The sequence below is a fragment of the Manis javanica genome, chromosome 13 (genome assembly GCF_040802235.1).
Source record: "Manis javanica isolate MJ-LG chromosome 13, MJ_LKY, whole genome shotgun sequence".
Classification (NCBI taxonomy): domain Eukaryota; kingdom Metazoa; phylum Chordata; class Mammalia; order Pholidota; family Manidae; genus Manis; species Manis javanica.
The window spans coordinates 27967833-27986441 of NC_133168.1; the positions used below are offsets into that span (position 1 = coordinate 27967833).

The 18609-nt window shown below is 42.7% G+C and overlaps 1 protein-coding gene across 3 annotated transcripts in view; it reads right to left on the reverse strand.

Moving 5' to 3' along the window:
* Positions 1-18511, reverse strand: part of CYB5R4 (cytochrome b5 reductase 4) — a 96146-nt gene extending 77635 nt beyond the window's left edge. For 2 of the 3 annotated variants that reach the window (XM_073219393.1, XM_073219392.1), the window contains exons 1-2: positions 18252-18511; positions 14169-14322 (exon numbers count right to left, since the gene is read on the reverse strand). In XM_073219393.1, coding sequence (XP_073075494.1) covers positions 14169-14322; positions 18252-18326 — 229 coding nt within the window. In that variant the 5' untranslated portion in view covers positions 18327-18511. The remainder of the gene's footprint in view (positions 1-14168; positions 14323-18251) is intronic. The other variant, XM_037004922.2, reaches the window with a different exon arrangement.
* Between the last annotated feature and the right edge of the window lie 98 nt (positions 18512-18609).

Sequence of the window (18609 nt, forward strand, 5' to 3'; positions counted from 1 at the left end):
ATGAGGCCAGCATTATCCTGATACCAAAACCAAAGACACCACAAAAAAAGAAAATCAAGAATTTACTTCATGAACATCAATGCAAAAGTCCTCCACAAAAAAATCAGATTCAAGAATACTTTAAAAGGATCATTCACCATGATCAAGTGGGATTTATTCTACATATACAAGGGTGGTTCAACATCTGCAATCAACATAACACACCACATTAACAAGAGGATAAAAAACATAGACCATCTCAGTAGGCATAAAAAAAGCATTTGCTGCAGTCTCATGGTAATACTTGAACTGAAGAGGAGTTGTTGCTTATGGATGAGCAAAGAAAGCATTTTTTTTGTGATGGAATCTATTCCTGATGAAGATGCTGTGAGGACTGCTGAAATGACAACAGGAGACTTAAGAGTATTACATAACTCTAGTGATAAAGCAGCACAGGGTTTGAGAGGACTGCCTCCAATTTTGAAAGAAGTTCTCCTGTGGGTAAAATGCTATCAGTAGCATCACATGATACAGAGAAATCACTCATGAAAGGAGAATCAATGTGGCAAACTTCATAGTTGCCTTATTTTAAGAAATTGCCACAGTCAGCCCAACCTTCAGCAATCACCACCCTGATCAGTAAGGAGCCATCAACATCAAGGCAAGACCCTCCAACAGCAAAAATATTATAACCCACTGAAAGCTCAGGTGATGGTTAGCATTTTTTAGCGACAGAATAAAACAAAATCACTTTAGCAATGAAGTAAACATTTTTTTACTTCATTGTGTGTTCATTTTTTAAAACATAATGCCATTGCACACATAACAGACTTTAGCATAGTGTAAACATAACTTTTACATGTACTGGGAAACTAAAAAATTCACTTGACTCCTTTATTATGATACTTGCTTTATTGCAGTGGTCTGGAAGCCAGCCTGCCTGAAATATCTCCAAGATATACCTGTATAGTGCTATCATTTTTGTTTTTTTAAAAACTTACGTATTTTTTAAAAAGAGAGAAAAAAGCACTATTTTCTTTTTATTCACATATTTATAATTTCCTGAAGATCTGAGCTTCCATCTGATGTCATTACCATTCAATCTGATGAACTTTAAGAATTCCTCAGAGTGCAGGTCTGCTGCTAAATAATCAGTTATTGATTTTCCAAAAAAGTTTTTATTTCATCTTCATATCTAGATAAGTCTATATCTGTTTTTTCTTTGGCAGTCATTTTTATTGTTTCCAGGTATGATTTTTCTGGCTATTTCCAAGATTTTCTCTTTCTCTTTAGCCTTTAACAGTTTTGAATGATTTGCCTCTATGTGATTTTCTTTATATTGCTCATGCTTAGTTCTGCTAGGCTTCTCAACTGACAATATTATGTTTTTCATTAAACACAGGAAATTTTTGGCCAGTATTTCTTCAAATATTTTGCTGCCCATTCTCCCATTCCTCTCCTTCTGGAACTCCAACTACACATATTTTAGACATATTTATTTTGTCCTCTAGGTCCCTGAGCCCTGAGTCTCTGTTCATTTTATTTCCAATCATTTTCCTCTTCATTTCCAGATTGGATAATTTCTATTAATCTATCTCAAGTTTAGTAAATCTTCCTTCTGTTACCACTAAACTGCTATTAAGTCCATTCAGAAATTTTTTTATTTCATATATTGTATTTTTCGATTTTCTATTTTTTATGGTTTCTTTCTATTATTTTGTATTTGTTTATTCATTATATACATACACTCTTTTATTTCCTTGAATTTATAACAGGCACTTTAAAATCCTTGTGAATTAAATTCATATCTGGATCATCTCAGGGTCAATCTCCGATAAGTGTCTTTTTTTCTTGAGCACACCTAGAAACTTTGAATTATATTCAGACCATTATAAATAGCATGGTGTAGAAACTCTGGATTCTGTTATATCCCTCTAGGCAATTAACTTGACTAATTAGTTTGGGCTCAAACCCCAAACTGTTTTCTCTCTGGGGGAGTGAAAACTAAAACCTCTGTTCAATGTTTTGGGCTTTATTGGGGATGCTTTGAATCTGTCCATATGCAAGATTTAGATGTTTTATATATGTCTCTGGATCTATCTTCTGGGTTTTCTCCCTAACTTCCCAGTCACTCCACATGTTCCAAGCTCTGCCATCTAGTTCTTCAAGCCAGTGAGACTGGGAGTCTCCCTCTGAGTTCCCGCCACCTTTCTCAGTACCAACTTGGGCATGACCTCAAGCTAAATGCTATCAGAAATGGGAAACTCACCTAGGGATAGTTTCTTCTAAATATAGATGACTCTTACTCTCTAGTTTCTGTCTGCAAAAGCTATGATTCATTGAATTACCAAAAATAAAAACCACCTCAAAATGATATCCTACATGACTGTTGATTAGCAATGATGTATAGTACAAGAGCTACAAATGATAGGCACCCAACAAGAAATAAAAATTTCTTAATGAAGAAATTTACACTGGCACTTGAAGTAAGATACAATGCTACACCAGGATTAAATCTAGAGTTCAGTGTGGTAAAACAGGAGGCAGTATAGTGTAACAGTTTAAAAACAAAAGCTTAGAATCAGGTAATTCAGATACTCACCAAGAATATGAGTTATTACAAATTATCTCCATAAATATACTGATACCAATTCTATATGAAAAGAAAACATTAAAATCGCCACCTCCCTAAAAATGAGCAGAAATTAATAAAAATAGAAAATGGACAAGCAATAGAGAAAATCAAAACCAAAAGTTAATAAAATTGATAAACTTCTAGCAAGACTGGTCAAGAAAAAAAGAGAGAAGCCAAAAATCGGTGATATGTGTAATGAAACAGGATATAAAACTACACAACAAAAAGACAATAAAGAGATAATAAGGAAACGTCACAAACAACTTTATGCCATTATGGTCAACAAATGAGATGAAATTAATAAATTCACTGAAAAACATTGAAAGGAAAGGAGCGACACATAGCAGCAATTCACCGGAGAGTTCCGCTTTATTAGGGAAAGGTGCTGGGTTATATAGGAAGGGGCATGAATTGATTGAGGTGTCACTTCTACGGGGCTGGTGGCTGTTGGCTAGGTGCTGGGATTGGGAGGGGGGCGAGAGGTGATTGGGCTTCAGGTGGCGCCGGCGGGAACTGAGGACCCCGAAGAGAAGCCGGAAGTTTGCCATCTTCCTGGTGGGGACCCTTCATTCCCCCCTTTCTCCTCTATGGGGTTGTGGATGTTGCTTTCTCTCTGGCTGCTTCCTGCTGAACAGGGGCGGAGAAGGGAGTAAGGGCTTGAGGATTGGGAGGAAAGGGTTGATAGGACTCCCCACAGTAAGGATGAGTAGATGTGGACTTCTTCAGGTTTGGAAATCAATGAAGGTTCCCTGTAACCATAGCTTGGCCAAGAGGATATGGGTGTCAGGAGCCAGGTGTCTGCGGCCATTGTTTCCAGGAACAGTTTCCAGTGGAGAGAGGGGTCCATCTCAGCATGTGGTGAGGAGGTCACGTGAGGGTGAGGGATCTTCTGTGGCCAGAAGCTGGTAGTTCCTGAGTAAAAGCTGGTTGAAAGCTTGATTAGAGATTTTTCTGACTTGGGATTTGATGAACTTTATCATACAGGGTAAGAAGAGACAGGTGAGAAGAATGATTATTATGGGGCCTGCAATGGGCCAGAGCTAGGTGACGAGGGGGTTTGTTAGTATTGAAGAGAATGGGTTGGAATTGGAAGCAGAGTGGAGACTGGAGGCAAGGTCAGTGAGTTTGGTGATGTCAGTTTCTACAATGCTGGATTCGTTGATGTAATAGCAGCACTCTTCCCAGAGGAAGACGCAGGTGCCGCCCTTCTCGGCTGTAAGCAGATCTAGGGCCCGCCGGTTTTGAAGGGTGATTTTAGCTAGCCAAGTGACCTGTCTTTGGAGAGAGGCTAGGGAATAGGCAGTGGATGTCAGGGCTCCCTCAAGTTTGGCGTTGAGATCTCTAACTGCCTATAGAGAGTGACCCAAGGCTTCTCCCGAAAACCCTGCCCCAATGGCTGAGGTGATCAAAGAGCTACTGACCATGATGGGAAGGAAAGCAGCTCTTTTTGTGCGAGAGGGCAAGGGAGGTTGGAGCTCAAGAAATTCTGCCATGCTGTAAAGTGTTAACTGTGGGATTAGGGTGATGAGAATGCAGGGTGTATCGGAGTTGAGAGGCAGTGAGTTGAAAAGACTGCCATTACACCAAAAGAAGTGTCCCGGTTTCATAAAAGTCTCAGAGCTGGAGGTAGGGGTGTAGATAGAGAGGCAGTGAAGTGCACTGGAGGGGGGGTGGAGTTGGGCCTACACAGTGGTGGATGGTGAGATTATCTGCATATTCTGGTTCCCATAGGGGTATGTCTGCCAGGGGGCAGAGGGGTTGTCTTTCTGCATGGAAGGAGTAGTTGGAAATATTAAGGGGAACGGCGGCCAGCAGTGGGCGCTGTAGTGATGCACACAAGAAACAATTGGCTGTGTTAAGGGTGTGGTTGAGAAAGATAGTGGTGTCTTGAATGAGCTGTAATGAAGAGTAGGAGAAATGGGAAGAGGGGTGGGGATAAGAAGATGAAGAGACGCCGTCAAGAGTTTGGATATGTCTGCTATCTGATGCAACTTGAGAGATCTGGGAATGAGAGGGAACATATTTTTGAGAGATATGAAGGGTACCGTGGGGGGTCGAGGACCTCCCCCCCCCCCATAGTAAACTGAGGCTGTGACTCTGGCAGCTCATCAAGAGTCCCAGGGATCTGGGATTGATAAGGAGAATGAGCCGTTGGGATATTTCATGAAACGGTTGGAGGAGTAATACTGTGGGTACTGGAAGTTACCCATGTAGTGAATGGCACAAGACCAGTAGGGACATCTCCTGTAGGTGTCTGGCCATCGCCTGCAATAGGCTTGTTTTTGGTCATAGAGGAAGCAGAGGTAGGGAGATAAGGGTAGCTGCTAGTGAACACTTCGGTGGAGGGAGGAAAGTGGAGGTATAAAGGCTCAGAGCAGCTTTTCAGAGGGCAGTCTGGTGTGGCAATGAGGGCAGTAACTTTTGTTTGATGCTGTGTGTAAGTCTCTCTGACTTTGAATCACCATACAAAGGAGGCTGGGGTGGCGGGGAAGACAATAAGAATGAGGAAAAAGCAAGAGAGCAGTAAAGGAGGAAAAAGTCATGATTCGGGTATGGATGGCAAAGGGGGTGAACGGGATTTTGGAGGAAAGAGGACAGTAAGGTGAGGAGTCTGGAGGGACGGAGAGTATGTAAACTTTTGTAGGTTAAGAGATCTTTTAGGTGATGTGGGGACAGAATGGTAAGGGGTGCCCTGAATGTCAGTTTATGAGCTTTTTTCTGCAAGAGCTGTCTAGCGGCTAATGCTCGTAGGCAGGGGGCCCATCCCTGAACTGTGGGGTCTAATTGCTTGGAGAGATAAGCTACTGGGGCAAAGGATGGGCCATAATATTGGCTTAGGACTCCTAGAGCTTGACTGGACCTCTCATGAATGTATAATGAGAAGGGCTTCGACAAATCAGGAAGATGGAGAGCTGGGGCTTCTACAAGGGCTTGACGGAGCTTAATGAAGGAGTGTCGGGGTGAGGAGGATAATGGTTTTTTAGGGGGGCTCTTGCTGAGGTCGTATAGGGGTCTTGCCAACAGGGAGCAGGGAGAAGTTAGGGATCTATGCTCTAAAATATCTAGCTAGGCTTAGAAAGGAAAGGATTTCTGTCTTGGTTTTGGGAATGGGCAGGTCAGAGAGGAGCTATTTTCTGTCTAAGGTAATGGACTTTCTTTGTTGAGATAGAAGGAATCTGAGGTAAGTGACAGAAGGGGAAGAGATTTGAGCTTTGACGGGGGATACTCGGTAACTTCTGGAAGCTAGAAGGTTAAGTAGGGAGGCAGTGTCAAGTTGAGACTGTTCCCACGAGAGACTGCAGAGTAGAAGATTGTCTATGTATTATAAGGTGGACTTGGAGTGATCATGATGAAACTGTTTGAGGTCCTGAGCTAGGACCTGTCTAAAAATATGGGGACTATCTCGGAAGCTTTGTGGCAAAACTGTCTAAGTGAGTTGTTTAGAATGTCTTGTGTATGGGTCCGTCCAGGTGAAGATGAAAAAATCATGGGAGCAGGGGTCTAGAGGGATAGAAAAATGGGTCTTTGAGATCTGGGACTGAGAAGTGGGATGCTGAGGCAGGGATCTGCGATAAAAGGCTGTATGGATTTGGAACTAAGGGATGGATAGGGACAACGGCCATGTTGATGAGGTGAAGGTCTTGGACAAGGCAGAAAGATCCGTTGGTTTTTTTAACAGCTAATATGGGGGTATTAAATGGGGAGTGAGTGGGTCTGAGGTAATTTATGTTTAAGAGATCTTGAATGATGGGTTGGAGGCCTATGAGGGCTGAAGTGGTTAGGGGGTATTGGGCCTGACAGATATACTGAGAGGGGTCACGTAATTTGATAGAGGCAGGGGGACATAGGGCCACGGAGGGGCTTGTAATGTCCCAAACTTTGGGATTTATAGGGTGTATGAGGGCGGAACCGGAGCTTTTATTGGGTAGAGGGGGGTTGTCGGCTATGAGGGCCATCAGAAAGGGAGTACTGGGGGCTGTGGGAGTGGATATAGTTATGGAAACGTGGAGGAGGGAAAGGTTGTCTCGTCCTAGCAAAGGGTTGGGACACTGGGGCATAACTAGGAAGGAGTGGGAGAAAGGTATGGGACTGTCTAGGATTGTGCATAAAAGGGGGGGGTTTAATGGGAAAATCTGTTTACCTCCTACCCCGACTATAGGAGTAATGGCTGGCGTGGTAGGGTCCCGGTATTCTCACAAGACTGAGAAGGTGGCTCCGTATCTAGGAGGAAGGAGATGGGGCGACCGTCTACTGTTAAAGTAACCCTGGGCTCTTGTTTGGTGATGGAAATGGTCGGGCGAGAAGCCCCCGGGCCCCATCAATCTTCTTCTGCCAGCCCCACTACGGCGGGCTTAGGATGGGGGTTGTTCGTCCAGCCTCCCCTTCGGGTGGTTGGGCAATCAGACCCCCAGTGGCCCTTTCTGTGGCATCTGGGGCATGGGGTGGTAGGAGATCTGGGGGAGGGGCATGCCCTTGACCAATGTCCCTCTTTTCCGCACTTGAAACAAGCTCCTGGGGGGGGGGCTTGTCTGTAGAGGGGAGCCCAGGTTGTGGTTTTATCAGCTGGGCCAACATCTGGAAATTGGCCTGATCAGCCTTTTGTTTACCGCGTTCTTTCTCCTCCTTCCGGTTATGGAAGACTTTAAAGGCTACTGTTAGGATCTCAGTCTGTGGGGTAGTGGGGCCCTGTTCTAACTTTTTGAGTTTAGCTTTAATGTCGGGGTAGCTTTGAGCTAGGAAGTATGTCATAAGGACATGTCTTCCTTTAGGTGTTTCTGGGTCTAGGCTGGTATACTGTAATAGGGCTTGAGTGAGTCTGTCTAAGAACTCGGAGGGGGTTTCATCTCTCTTTTGAATTATGTCTTGGAGCTTTTGAAAATTGACTACTTTACGAGCTGCCTTTTTCAGACCTGCTATTAAGCAGGAGGCAAAAATATCTCGAGAGCAGAGACTTACGGCGGTGTTATAATTCCAGTGTGGGTCTTGTTCGGGGACAGCAGTGGGGCTAGGGGGATAGGTGGGGTCAGTCCTGTGGGTTTCGGTAGCGTGCGTTTGGGCGAAGTCCCAAACTCGTCTATGCTCTTCAGGGAGAAGAGTATTGGCCAGGAGCATGAAAATGTCATGATGCGTGAGGCTGTAAGACTGGAGGGTCCATTGAAACTCCCTGATGTATGTCGTGGGATCAGTGGAAAAGGAACTTAGGCATTTCTCTAGTTGGGCTAAATCTCCTAAATGCCTTTGGATCCTGCTACCTCCAGGAGGGGGGCGATAATTTTGGCAGGCTCTCGGGACCAAGTCTGAGGGGGACTGAAGGGTTCTGGCTCAGTCTGTGGGGGAGTGACGTGGTCTAGCTGCGCCTATTCAAGCAGGTCCTGAAGTGTGGAAGGGGGACAAAGAAAATAAAGAAAGATAGAACCAGACCCACGTGTTGCCAGCCCGCAGCCCAGCTGCTTGCCTCTGCTGCTTTAATTAGGCTTGAACTCATGACTCTGAGGTTAAGAGTCCCATGCTCTACTAACTGAGCTGCAGCAGGGCTCCAGTTAATTGCTTATGGAATGCGTTGTTTTCTATTCCTGCCACATCGGCAAGTGGGGGAAGGGCATAGCTAGAAGCAGGGGCGGTATTTCTACACATCTTTAAGGTCTCCCTATTTTCAGAGTGAGGAGTCTTGGCAAGATATGTTTTTGTGGACAGATAACTTCTAAGGACTGCACCGGTTTTTGTTTAGCTTGTGCTTTCCCATGCTGCGTTCAGACATGGGGGGAGGTGCTTTCCCATTCTCCCTACAAACGTGTGAGAAGACAAAGACGGTTCCTAACAGGGGAGAAACAGGTGATGAGGGCAAAGACGGAGGAGGCCCTTGGGACCTAGTTAAAGGGGGGGGCTGAAAGGCTCAGGCTTAATCTGCAGGGGGACGAAGGCGGAGGAGGTGAGATGGGGGAGGAGATGGTGGGGGAGGAAGGGAGAAGGGCTGTTGTAGGAGAAGAAGGGGAAGGGAGTGAATGGGAGGCTTCTGCGGGGGCGGCGGCTTGCAGGCTAGGAGAACTTGGGAGGGGGCTGGGGGAGGAGGAGGCTGAAAGCTTCCATATAGGGAATCTCCTTCCATTTTTTCAGGCGCTGGCAGTAGTTAAAAAGATCGCGAGTGATGTTAGGATCAAGAGTTCCCCCTGCGGGCCATTGGTTGTTATTGTCTAGGGGGTATATGTCGGCCAATCTTGGGAGCAATATTTACGGAGAAGTTTTGGTTTTATATCAGGCGTCAGGGAGAGGGTAGCCAGATGCTTAAGCAGGCATTCAAGAGGTGAACTTTCAGGGAGGGATGAGGAGGCTCCTATGCCTAAAGGACAGAGAAGGAGACAAACGGGAAGACGAACGGAGATCCTCGGACTGGAAGCAGACCGCAAGGAGACAAAGGGCGTCCCCGATGATCCTTGGTGGTCTGCGGAAACTCATATACGAGTCGGAATTTCTTAGGAAGTGTGCGTCGTCACCCAGACTTCCCTAAGAAGGCAGAGTGCCGGAGTCACGAGGTACCTAGCGCTAGGCATTTTCGGTGGACGGAGCAGAAGGAGGAGGGGGGGAAAAGGGAGCGTTCTCATCTACAAAGGAGTCACCTCCTTTATGGCTGTTGGAGGGGGGGTGCCTGAGAGTCGGCCGCAGCCGTGAAGGCCTGAGGCGGGGATTTATGACTGTCGGAGGAGGGGCCTGAGCATCCGCTGCAGCCGTAAAGGCTTGAGGCGGGGATTTATGGCTGTTGGAGGAGGGGCCTGAAGGTCTGCCGCAGCCGTGAAGGCCTGAGGCGGGGAGCGTTCCCTCCTCATCCCCGAGCGTCAGGGCCTTGCCGGACGATCACGGTCAATGGCACTGCGATAGCTCGGAGAAGAGTGGCCCACTCCGGGGGGAAAACTTACCTAAAGGCCAGAGAGGAGTGGTGAGTGTGATGAGCCAGCGCCGGAAAAAGAGGACGAGGGCAAGCTGCTGCTGGTGTCGGGGGGAAGATGGGGCCCAGTTGGGGTGTCCCGTCTCCCGGGTTTCAGCACCAATGAAAGGAAAGGAGCAACACATAGCAGCAATTCACCAGAGAGTTCCGCTTTATTAGGGAAAGGTGCTGGGTTATATAGGAAGGGGCATGAATTGATTGAGGTGTCACTTCTACGGGGCTGGTGGCTGTTGGCTAGGTGCTGGGATTGGGAGGGGGGCGAGAGGTGATTGGGCTTCAGGTGGCGCCGGCAGGAACTGAGGACCCCGAAGAGAAGCCGGAAGTTTGCCATCTTACTGGTGGGGACCCTTCAAACATAACTTATAAAAACTGACATAAGAATAAGAGAAAATTTGAATAGCCATGTATCTTTTTTAAAATTGAGTTTGTAATAAAAAACTTTCCTACAAAGAATATTTCAAAATGTTGGCTGAAGTTTGTAAACTACTGTGTCAACCAAACAAAACCCCTGAGGGTTGGATGAGGCCCCAAGACCAGCAGTTTTTTCTCTTCTGTTGGATTTTTAGTAAATGGAAGGGAGGTACAGAGAGAGGAAAAGCAGAAAAAAGAGAGACTGAATGGTAATTCAGGAGATAAAAACAGAGTTAAGAGAAAGCAAATAGCCTTAGATGTCAGTAGGACAACAAAGGCTAGTGTAGAAGTCAACCTGAAACGTGCAGATTAGATAAGGAGGGACTGCATGCAGGGAACTGCACCTGTAAGAAATGTTGATCTGTATTTTCTAAACAAGCAAATGATAGCAGAAGAGAGGTGTTAAAATATCTGAGGAAAGCAGTGAGGATACTACACAAATCTAAAGGATTTGTAGTAGTGAGGATATTACACAATCTAAAGAATAGTTGAGCTAACTTTAATATATATATTTAGCTAACTTTAATAACAATACATTTAATGTTCAGATACACTCTATATTACTGAGATAATACATTCCACTGTAAACTAACACATTAGTTCCAAATTTGAGAAGCTGTTCTTAGAAGAAAAGGGTTTTCTGCTAAGGTCAAGTAATACCGTAGTATTTCAAAATAAAATTGAAGTAGGGAGCTAAGGAAAACTAAAGAAAAGAACTTCCTGTTGAAAAAAAATCAGCTCTATTTCTTGGTGGGTTTGAATCTAACCTAAGAAGTATAAAACCTAGTTTAGTATTTCTGGAATATAAATAAAAGATAGCTCAGTCAATTACCTTTACTCTCAGCAGTAATGCTCTATAGAGTTGCTGCAAATACTGAACCACTGCTCTGAGGGGAAAATACAGGGTTAGATTCTTGCAAGCCTCTGGTAACAACATTTTTGTCAATCAATATAACACACTGCTGACATAACCTCATGTTTCTGTTCAAGGACACCTTATTCAATATACACTATTGATTCAGGACAGCACTGTAACTCATACCTAAACAAAGCTTATGTAACATAGGCACTTTCCCTGTGAGACACATCATCGTCTTCTTTCAACAGCACTTTAGCACTATCCGTGGGGTCCATTTGAAACAGGAAAATCACCAACAAAAAACATCAGATGTGAAAAACATGGCACTAAATAGACCTCAATAAGACACATATTTACAGTATACTGAGAGCTGAAACAAGAAGGTAGAGCAATGCTTTATCCCATCTCAACTAAGAATGTGTGCTTCTGCCAAATTTTTCACTGTACTGTGGGATGTGTGTCTGTAAACTACTGAAAGCATTGAGTACTGATTCTGGAGTTACAAAAACATTTCAGTGAATAGGCAAACTTGCAAATTTGGCAACCATGAATAATGAGGACTGACTATACTCACAAAAATTTACACTACCATCCTACAAGCAGATTTTTTAAAGGTTTACTACAAATATCTGTAGAAATCTAGGAAGCTAGAATAGAAATAAAAAAGGACTAATTACTACTTCTTGGAATCAATCTGCCTAGATTTTTTAACATAGTTATAAGAAATGAAAAATGAAAACTACAGGCCCATTAGAAGTCACCTACAGGAGTCTCAAGCAGGCCTCTTCAATTTACTAGTATATGACCATCACCACTAGGAAAAATCAAAGCATGTTTTTTCTAAGCTATAAATTAAATTGATTAAATTCCACTCAGGGAACTTAATATTCTAAATTTTTAACAACAGAGTGGCCAGTGTATTGACTGTAACCAACTTTTTCTAGATACCATTTACTCAAATGACTTATTATCAGGCCACACTTCCCCTCACTCTAAGATCAAAGGCTTATATGTACATGTTGCCAAAAGATGGTTTTATGATTTAATGCGTCATTACCCACATTGACTACACAGATACTACAATAAAATATGCTACAGGAAAAATAAAGTCTGATCTAGGCTCTACAGAGCTCTCACAGAAAGGTGATTTAGATGTTTGCTCGAAGCTTCACATGTTTATAAATCAACATTAGTTCTTGAGAGAGAGAAATGGCAGTAACAAAGGAAACTACAAAAGTATGAATTAATGGTAAATTCAACAAAAATCTTTAGAAAGCACTGTCTCTCCCATCCATTCCCTCAACATTCCAATTAACTCTTATTTCATTACAGTAATTCCATACTTAACAGAAAATGGTAAGAATTAAATGAACAATTTAGAAATTCCATATACCTGCCTTACAAATCATTCCAGACCAATGCCCACATTTTAGTTGATACATTTCACAGTCTGCTGCTAGTCAGTGTTCTCCTCACACCACTGTTTTTAGGAATGTGACTGGAAATAGCACACCTACTTACCTAAAAAAGAAAATAGTCCCCAAAACATTAGCTACAAAAACCCCTATCAAAGTGTGTAATTTTGTCTGCCTGAGCCTGATCAGTTGAAATTTGAACTGATCTAAAAATGAGGCAATTGTTAGAAACTGAAGAATTTACTATTTTTAAAACGGGGCAAATGATATCATGCTTCCTTGCGGAATAGGAAGGATAATGTACTTTGATAAAACTTGGGTCCAAACATCATCTCCAAGCTAAATCTTGCATATATACTCCCCTTACAAAGGTATCATTAATATATTAAATTAGAACAGCTAAGAAGAAAGAGGCCATTACACTTATCACCTGCTTTCTTTTACTTTCATTTAAGACTGTGCTAGAGATTAGCAGGGACCTGTATGTCCCACATCCATCCTCATTTTCACTGTCCTTATCAACATCCTGGTTCACCTATTACCACCTGAACTTCTGTAAAAAGTGAAGTGCTTTTTGTCTCATCTCAATTCACTACACTCACCACCAAACTGATCTTTACAAGGTTTACATACTCTGATCACACTGTTCCCACAGTCAAATACCTCAAAAAGCTCACACTGTCATCTAGATTAAGGAGACATTTCTCAGCCCGGATTTCAATTCAGTCCTCCACAATCTGACCTAGTATGCCTCCTTTCTAGTCACCTTTCTTTTAATTCTCCAACAGTTAACTTCATTCCAGAACATACCTCAAGCATTCCTGTGTCTGTGCCCTAGTGCAGGCCATTCTCTTCACCTGGATGCACTTCCTCCTCACTTCCTGTCCACAGCTTCAGGACTAGCACCACCACAAAACTCTCTCTGATTTTCTTAATCCACATCACCACAAAACTCTCTCTGATTTTCTTAATCCACATCTCCCCCACTCCAACCTGATACCACTTTCCTTATAGCCCTCTTATGGCACTGCATTCAGACTGGCCTAACAGTCTGTCATTTATTCTCTCCTACTAGGCCGGAAGCTCTACTAAGTTGAATTAAGTATTTCTTGATAACATAAGAACCAAACTCTTTACAAAGGGAAAAAAAAAGACACACTTCACTTGTTTGCAAAGGGGAAAAAACCTTATCATCAACAGGGTAGAACACATTCTACAACAGAAACTTTAAATAATATTTATCAAATCAACAACCTTACCCAAAAAGGTGCCAATACACTGAAATCATCACAAGAGATGTGTAACTGGGAGCAGTGTAAATTACTTTTCAAACAGCAAACCAGTCCCTTACTGCCATCAATACATCAAAAGAATAATAAAGTATACCTGTGTTATAACAATGCCTCATTTATTTATCACTAGGGTATGAAGGAGTCGCCTAAGTGAGTTTTCTGGAGAAACTGTCCTGCCCTTGTAAGGTACCCTGATCTCAGACTTCAGCCTCCAGAACTGTGAGACAGTAAGTTTCTGTGGCTTAAGGCACCCTGTTTGTGCTGCTTCATTCGGGCATCCCCAGCAAAGTAACAGTGTCTACCAGTGTCTTTCTGTTTATCATATCACCAATTTACTGATAAGCACATACCTCTTTAAATAACAAACTTCTTAAAAATGGTAAGTATTGCATTTATTCAACAAACACATTTGGATGACATCCATGTGCTAGGCACCAAGGACAGAGCAGTTAAGACTGACATGGTCCCTGCCCTCACACAGGTTACAATGTAGTCAGAATAACTACAACAAACCAAAATTATGTAATGATAAAATTACAATTGCATGACACACTTCAAATAGAGGATAGTGGGCATATTCAACGAGCCCACTGCCACTGGTTGCAGTTTTTCACAGAACATAATAAATACCACCTACCTCTTATGCATATCCAACAATCATCTTTTTTGTTGTGTTTTTTAAGTTCCTCTTCAGTTACTTCAATTAACCTGCCTTTTAATCCCGTTAGATCCTTTCCACTTTTGGTTAGTCGAATCCAATCCATAAGACTTCTGCCCTGTTTCAGAGGGACCTAGAAAAGGGAAAAGGGAAGAATTCAACGTGCTTCTTTGAGTAATTGCTTTCCATTCCACTTCCTGCTGCATGTCTTAGGCTGCTTCATTACTCTTACTTCTGTTCAAAAAGGTAAAGAAACTTAAATCTAACAATTCTACAAATCTTTTCACAGCTTTAGGAGATTGTAAAAATCATTTCTGCTGTATTAGAATTATAAATAGAATATTATATAAAATATCTGAGCTATGAAGTAGCCCTAGAAATTGTGTCATATAAATGATCATCATATCACAGTATAACAAGAATAGTATTGAACCTGGAGTCAGAAAACAAGTTTTGGTCCTGGCTCTGTCACTAATATGTTATAGTCATTTATTTGGACCCAAATCTCTTTGTCTTGAAAATCAAACAGAGATGTGATACAATATAAACAATTGACTAAAGTTGATTTTCTGGATTGTCAAATATACAAAATATTAGAACTCACTAGGCACCAAACTATTTCTAAGAATTCACTGAGAAACAAAGGTTATCAAATAATGGAAAATGAAAAAACGACACCCCTCTTTGGAAGGGGTTGGTGAACTGCTCCAAGACTGTTTTTGTTCAGCATCGTTTTCACACGTGGTGGTGGCAGCAGAGGTGGTGTTGTTAAAGAGACACAATCATTATGTGGCCCTCAGAGCCTAAAATACTTACTATCTAGCCCTTCGGAGAGAAGTTTACCTATACCTCTGCAAGAAGATTTAATAACAGAATGTTTGGTTTTTTTGTGGCGTTTTTTCCCCCACAATACATTTTCAAGGCTTTCAGATGGGAGGTATTTCAACTAGTGTATTTCAACTAGTTAAGACAACATAATGGAAAGTTTTCAAGGCATCTCTACAGGGTAGGGCTACTGTCTAAAGTTGTATAACTGGTTTGTAACATAGTATGAGGAATGTTTAATGTAAAAGCAGACACATGAAAGTAAATTTATTGCTATAGACTCCATGTTTATGTCCCCCCAGAATCCCACCTTTGATAGATGATTAGCTCATAAAGTGAGAGCCTTCAGGAACTTCAGGAATGAGATTAGTGCTCTTACAAAGGAAGCCTCAGAGCTTCTTCACCCTTTCTGCCTTGTGAGGTCCTGGGGAAAAGAATGCTATGAACCAGGAATCAGACCCTTTCCAGATATCAAACTGGCTGGTACACTGAGCTTGGACTTCCAGCCTCCAGAACTGTGAGAAATAAACTTCTGTTGCTTATAAGCCAGCTAGTTTATGGTACTCTGTTACAGCAGCCTGAACAGATATTTATGTATCTCATTTTCCTAAATCATATCTACTTCAGACATGTATTTACACCCAAAACAACAAGGTAATAGGTCTGTGGTGCGTTTTCAATTTCACTTTCCTTCCTCCCAATCTACATCATCCTATTTTCACCATCACTGAAATTCTTTAGGTCTCTTAGTTCCAATAAATTAAGCAAAGTGTGATAACACGATCTTTCCAATCCCAAACCACAATCACTTCTCTTGTCTGCATAGATTCATAATCCACAGGGTAGTTAAAAGTAGTCTTTTAGAAAATGCAAATCTAATATAGGCCCTCCCTCCTTTAATGGTTCTCCACATTACCCTATATAATTTGGGGTATCTATGTAAATTACCCTATGTAATTTTCCCATTGCTGAATTCCCTAGAGTGGTTTACCAAGCCCTTCATTTGACCAATTTATCTCACTAGCTCCATGTTTTAATTTTTGCTCCTTCCAGGATATGCTTTAGCTGAATGGCAACTGTTTTTTGATTGCTATGAAATAACTGCTGGTCTACCTGGGTCAATTCCCCTGCTTTCCCTTACAGACATTATTTCCTCCAGAAGCTTTCTCTGATCCCAACTCCTTCATGGAAGTAACACACCAGTACAGTACTTATGGCATTTATACCTGACTGTTTACTAGTCTGTTCAGCCTATTAGACTAAAGTACTTAAAAACAGAGACCTCATCTCCAGCATATAGTATGTTCTCAGTAAATATTTATTTGTGTCAGTAGAAATATAATAGCTATCACATATTGAGTGCATACTCTGTCAGGCACTGTGCTAAGGGTTTTGCACAACAATCCATGAGATCTGAAAACAAATATTAGGCAAGTAAAATTTAGTAAGTGCTTATCATATATCAAAACTGTGCTAAAAGAAACATTATCTAATTTAATACTATGAACAACCCTATAATACAGGTACTGTTATTCCCATTTATCCCTGAAGAAACTGAGACTCAAAGAGATTAAGCAGTAGAGTTAGGAAAAGAATCTGGGTCTTTGTCATTCAAAAATCTATGCTTTTAACAATTATGATATGCAACCTCTACAACTAGTTTTTATTTTCTCAGCTTCTACCCACTGTATACAATCGTGACTCAGCTTCTACCATGTTCAAGATCAGCTTGTTTCCCAAAGGAAAAAAAAAGTCTGAATTTCCCTTTAAATTGTACGATAATCTTATTTTGTTTTCTTTTTGGACTCAACTCATGTTTGCCATCACCACCTGTGGAAATTTGTCTTTGCCTCGAAGCTCTCTCCTTTAAAAGGATGTGGAGAACGTGATTAGTAGTTTTAATGGAGAAAAGCAGCAAGTCTTATATTCTACTTCTGCAATTCTTCCTTTGGAAAGCCTGTATTATTCAGCCAACCATTAAACTTAAGGAAAGAAACGGGTCAAACATTGAAGAGGAGGGAACAGATAGTCAAATGGATACCTGGATGCTATTTGAAGTAGTAAGAGAAATGCCACAGCCAGAGTCACTATTACACCAAGCCTATAGGGTCCAACATTTCTTAACCAGCTTCCTTTTCAATGAAATGCAGATGACAAAAGCACCCACTTCATGGGATCATTGTAAAGATTAAATTAGTTAATACATACATGTTAAGCACTCAGAACACTTAGAACATACATGGCCATCCGTAAGTACTGAATTAATCTCAGCTATATTATTATTATAGTTGGAGCTACAGAATTCTGAAAAGCTAGGAAAAAGCTACAGATCCCTGTCCCATAATTCTGATCTAGAGTCAAACTCCAGGTCTAAGTGGAGAAAAAAAGAAAAAGTGTGTGAAGGTCCTAAATGATGCTAGGAGCCAAGAGTCCAGAAATTAAAAGGTAAAAGGAGTGACCCAAGTAAACAAGTTTCAAAAACAAAACATGAAGATGTGGTTACACAAGGAATTAACGAGAAACAGGAACAAGCAACATTCATGTTGCAATGAACACAGGAGACAATATCATTAAGTTTATAAAATACAAAATACATTTTGCATTACACCTGTTGCTAACAGTAACTATGTCTAATAAAAACTTAAAGGAGTATTATAAAAGCTTCAGTCAGCAACTGATATTAGTAGAAAACGCAGTGATAGAACAATCAGGTACCAGAGGCAGAAAGAAAGGAATCATGACTTGAAGGACTGTGTGTAAACCTAACCGGAGGATGCAGACATTTGTTCTTGATTCCAATCTACCCTAGTTCCCGAATCCCCACAATGTCCAACCTTTTCCTTCTGCTAGGAGGAACCTCTCTGAAAAGTGAAGAACAAAAAACCCGGAGACGAGGACAGGTTGAGGAAAGGAAGCTGTTACTGAGCGTTCCTATGATACGGCAAGTACAGTGTCTGGCCCTGCCACATACAACTCAATTTAATTCGCGGGAAAAGACTTGGAAGAAGGGAACTGACTTAACAGATAAAGGGATGGAAAATAGACGAGGCAGGTGAGAGGGAGGGAGGTCAGGGGCGCTCGAGGCCAGCAGACGCAGAGGATCGGAGAGACACGGCCAGCAAGGGCAGGAAAGAACGACGGCTCGAGAGCGCGCCGAAGGAGCGACGCGAGCGTGGGAACACAGAGAACCAGCGGGAGGCGGGCGCGGGGCGAGACCAACCGTGTCACCCCGCTTACCTTGCTGCGCCCCCCGGAGGCGACGCGCTGCTGCGACCTGGGGGCAGGGAAAGCCTGGGAAGGGACGTTCAGCATCCTGGACCCCTGGTCTGGGCCCTGCCCGGGATGCACCGCGGGAAAAGGCCGCTCGACTCAAGCCCCCTCGGGTAGCTTCCCCGGCTCCGGCTGCGACCGGGCAGAGGCCAAGCCCCCTACCCACTTCCGGGGTCGTCCAGGGTGAGGCGCGCCGTGACGCAACACGTCGGGGCTGCGGAGGGCGGAACCAACGAGTCCGGCGGAGCGTCAGCCCGGGAGGAACCTGGGAAAAGTACGCATGCTCCGTTAAGTCCAGCTCTCGCATTTCAGCACTGCAGAGAGG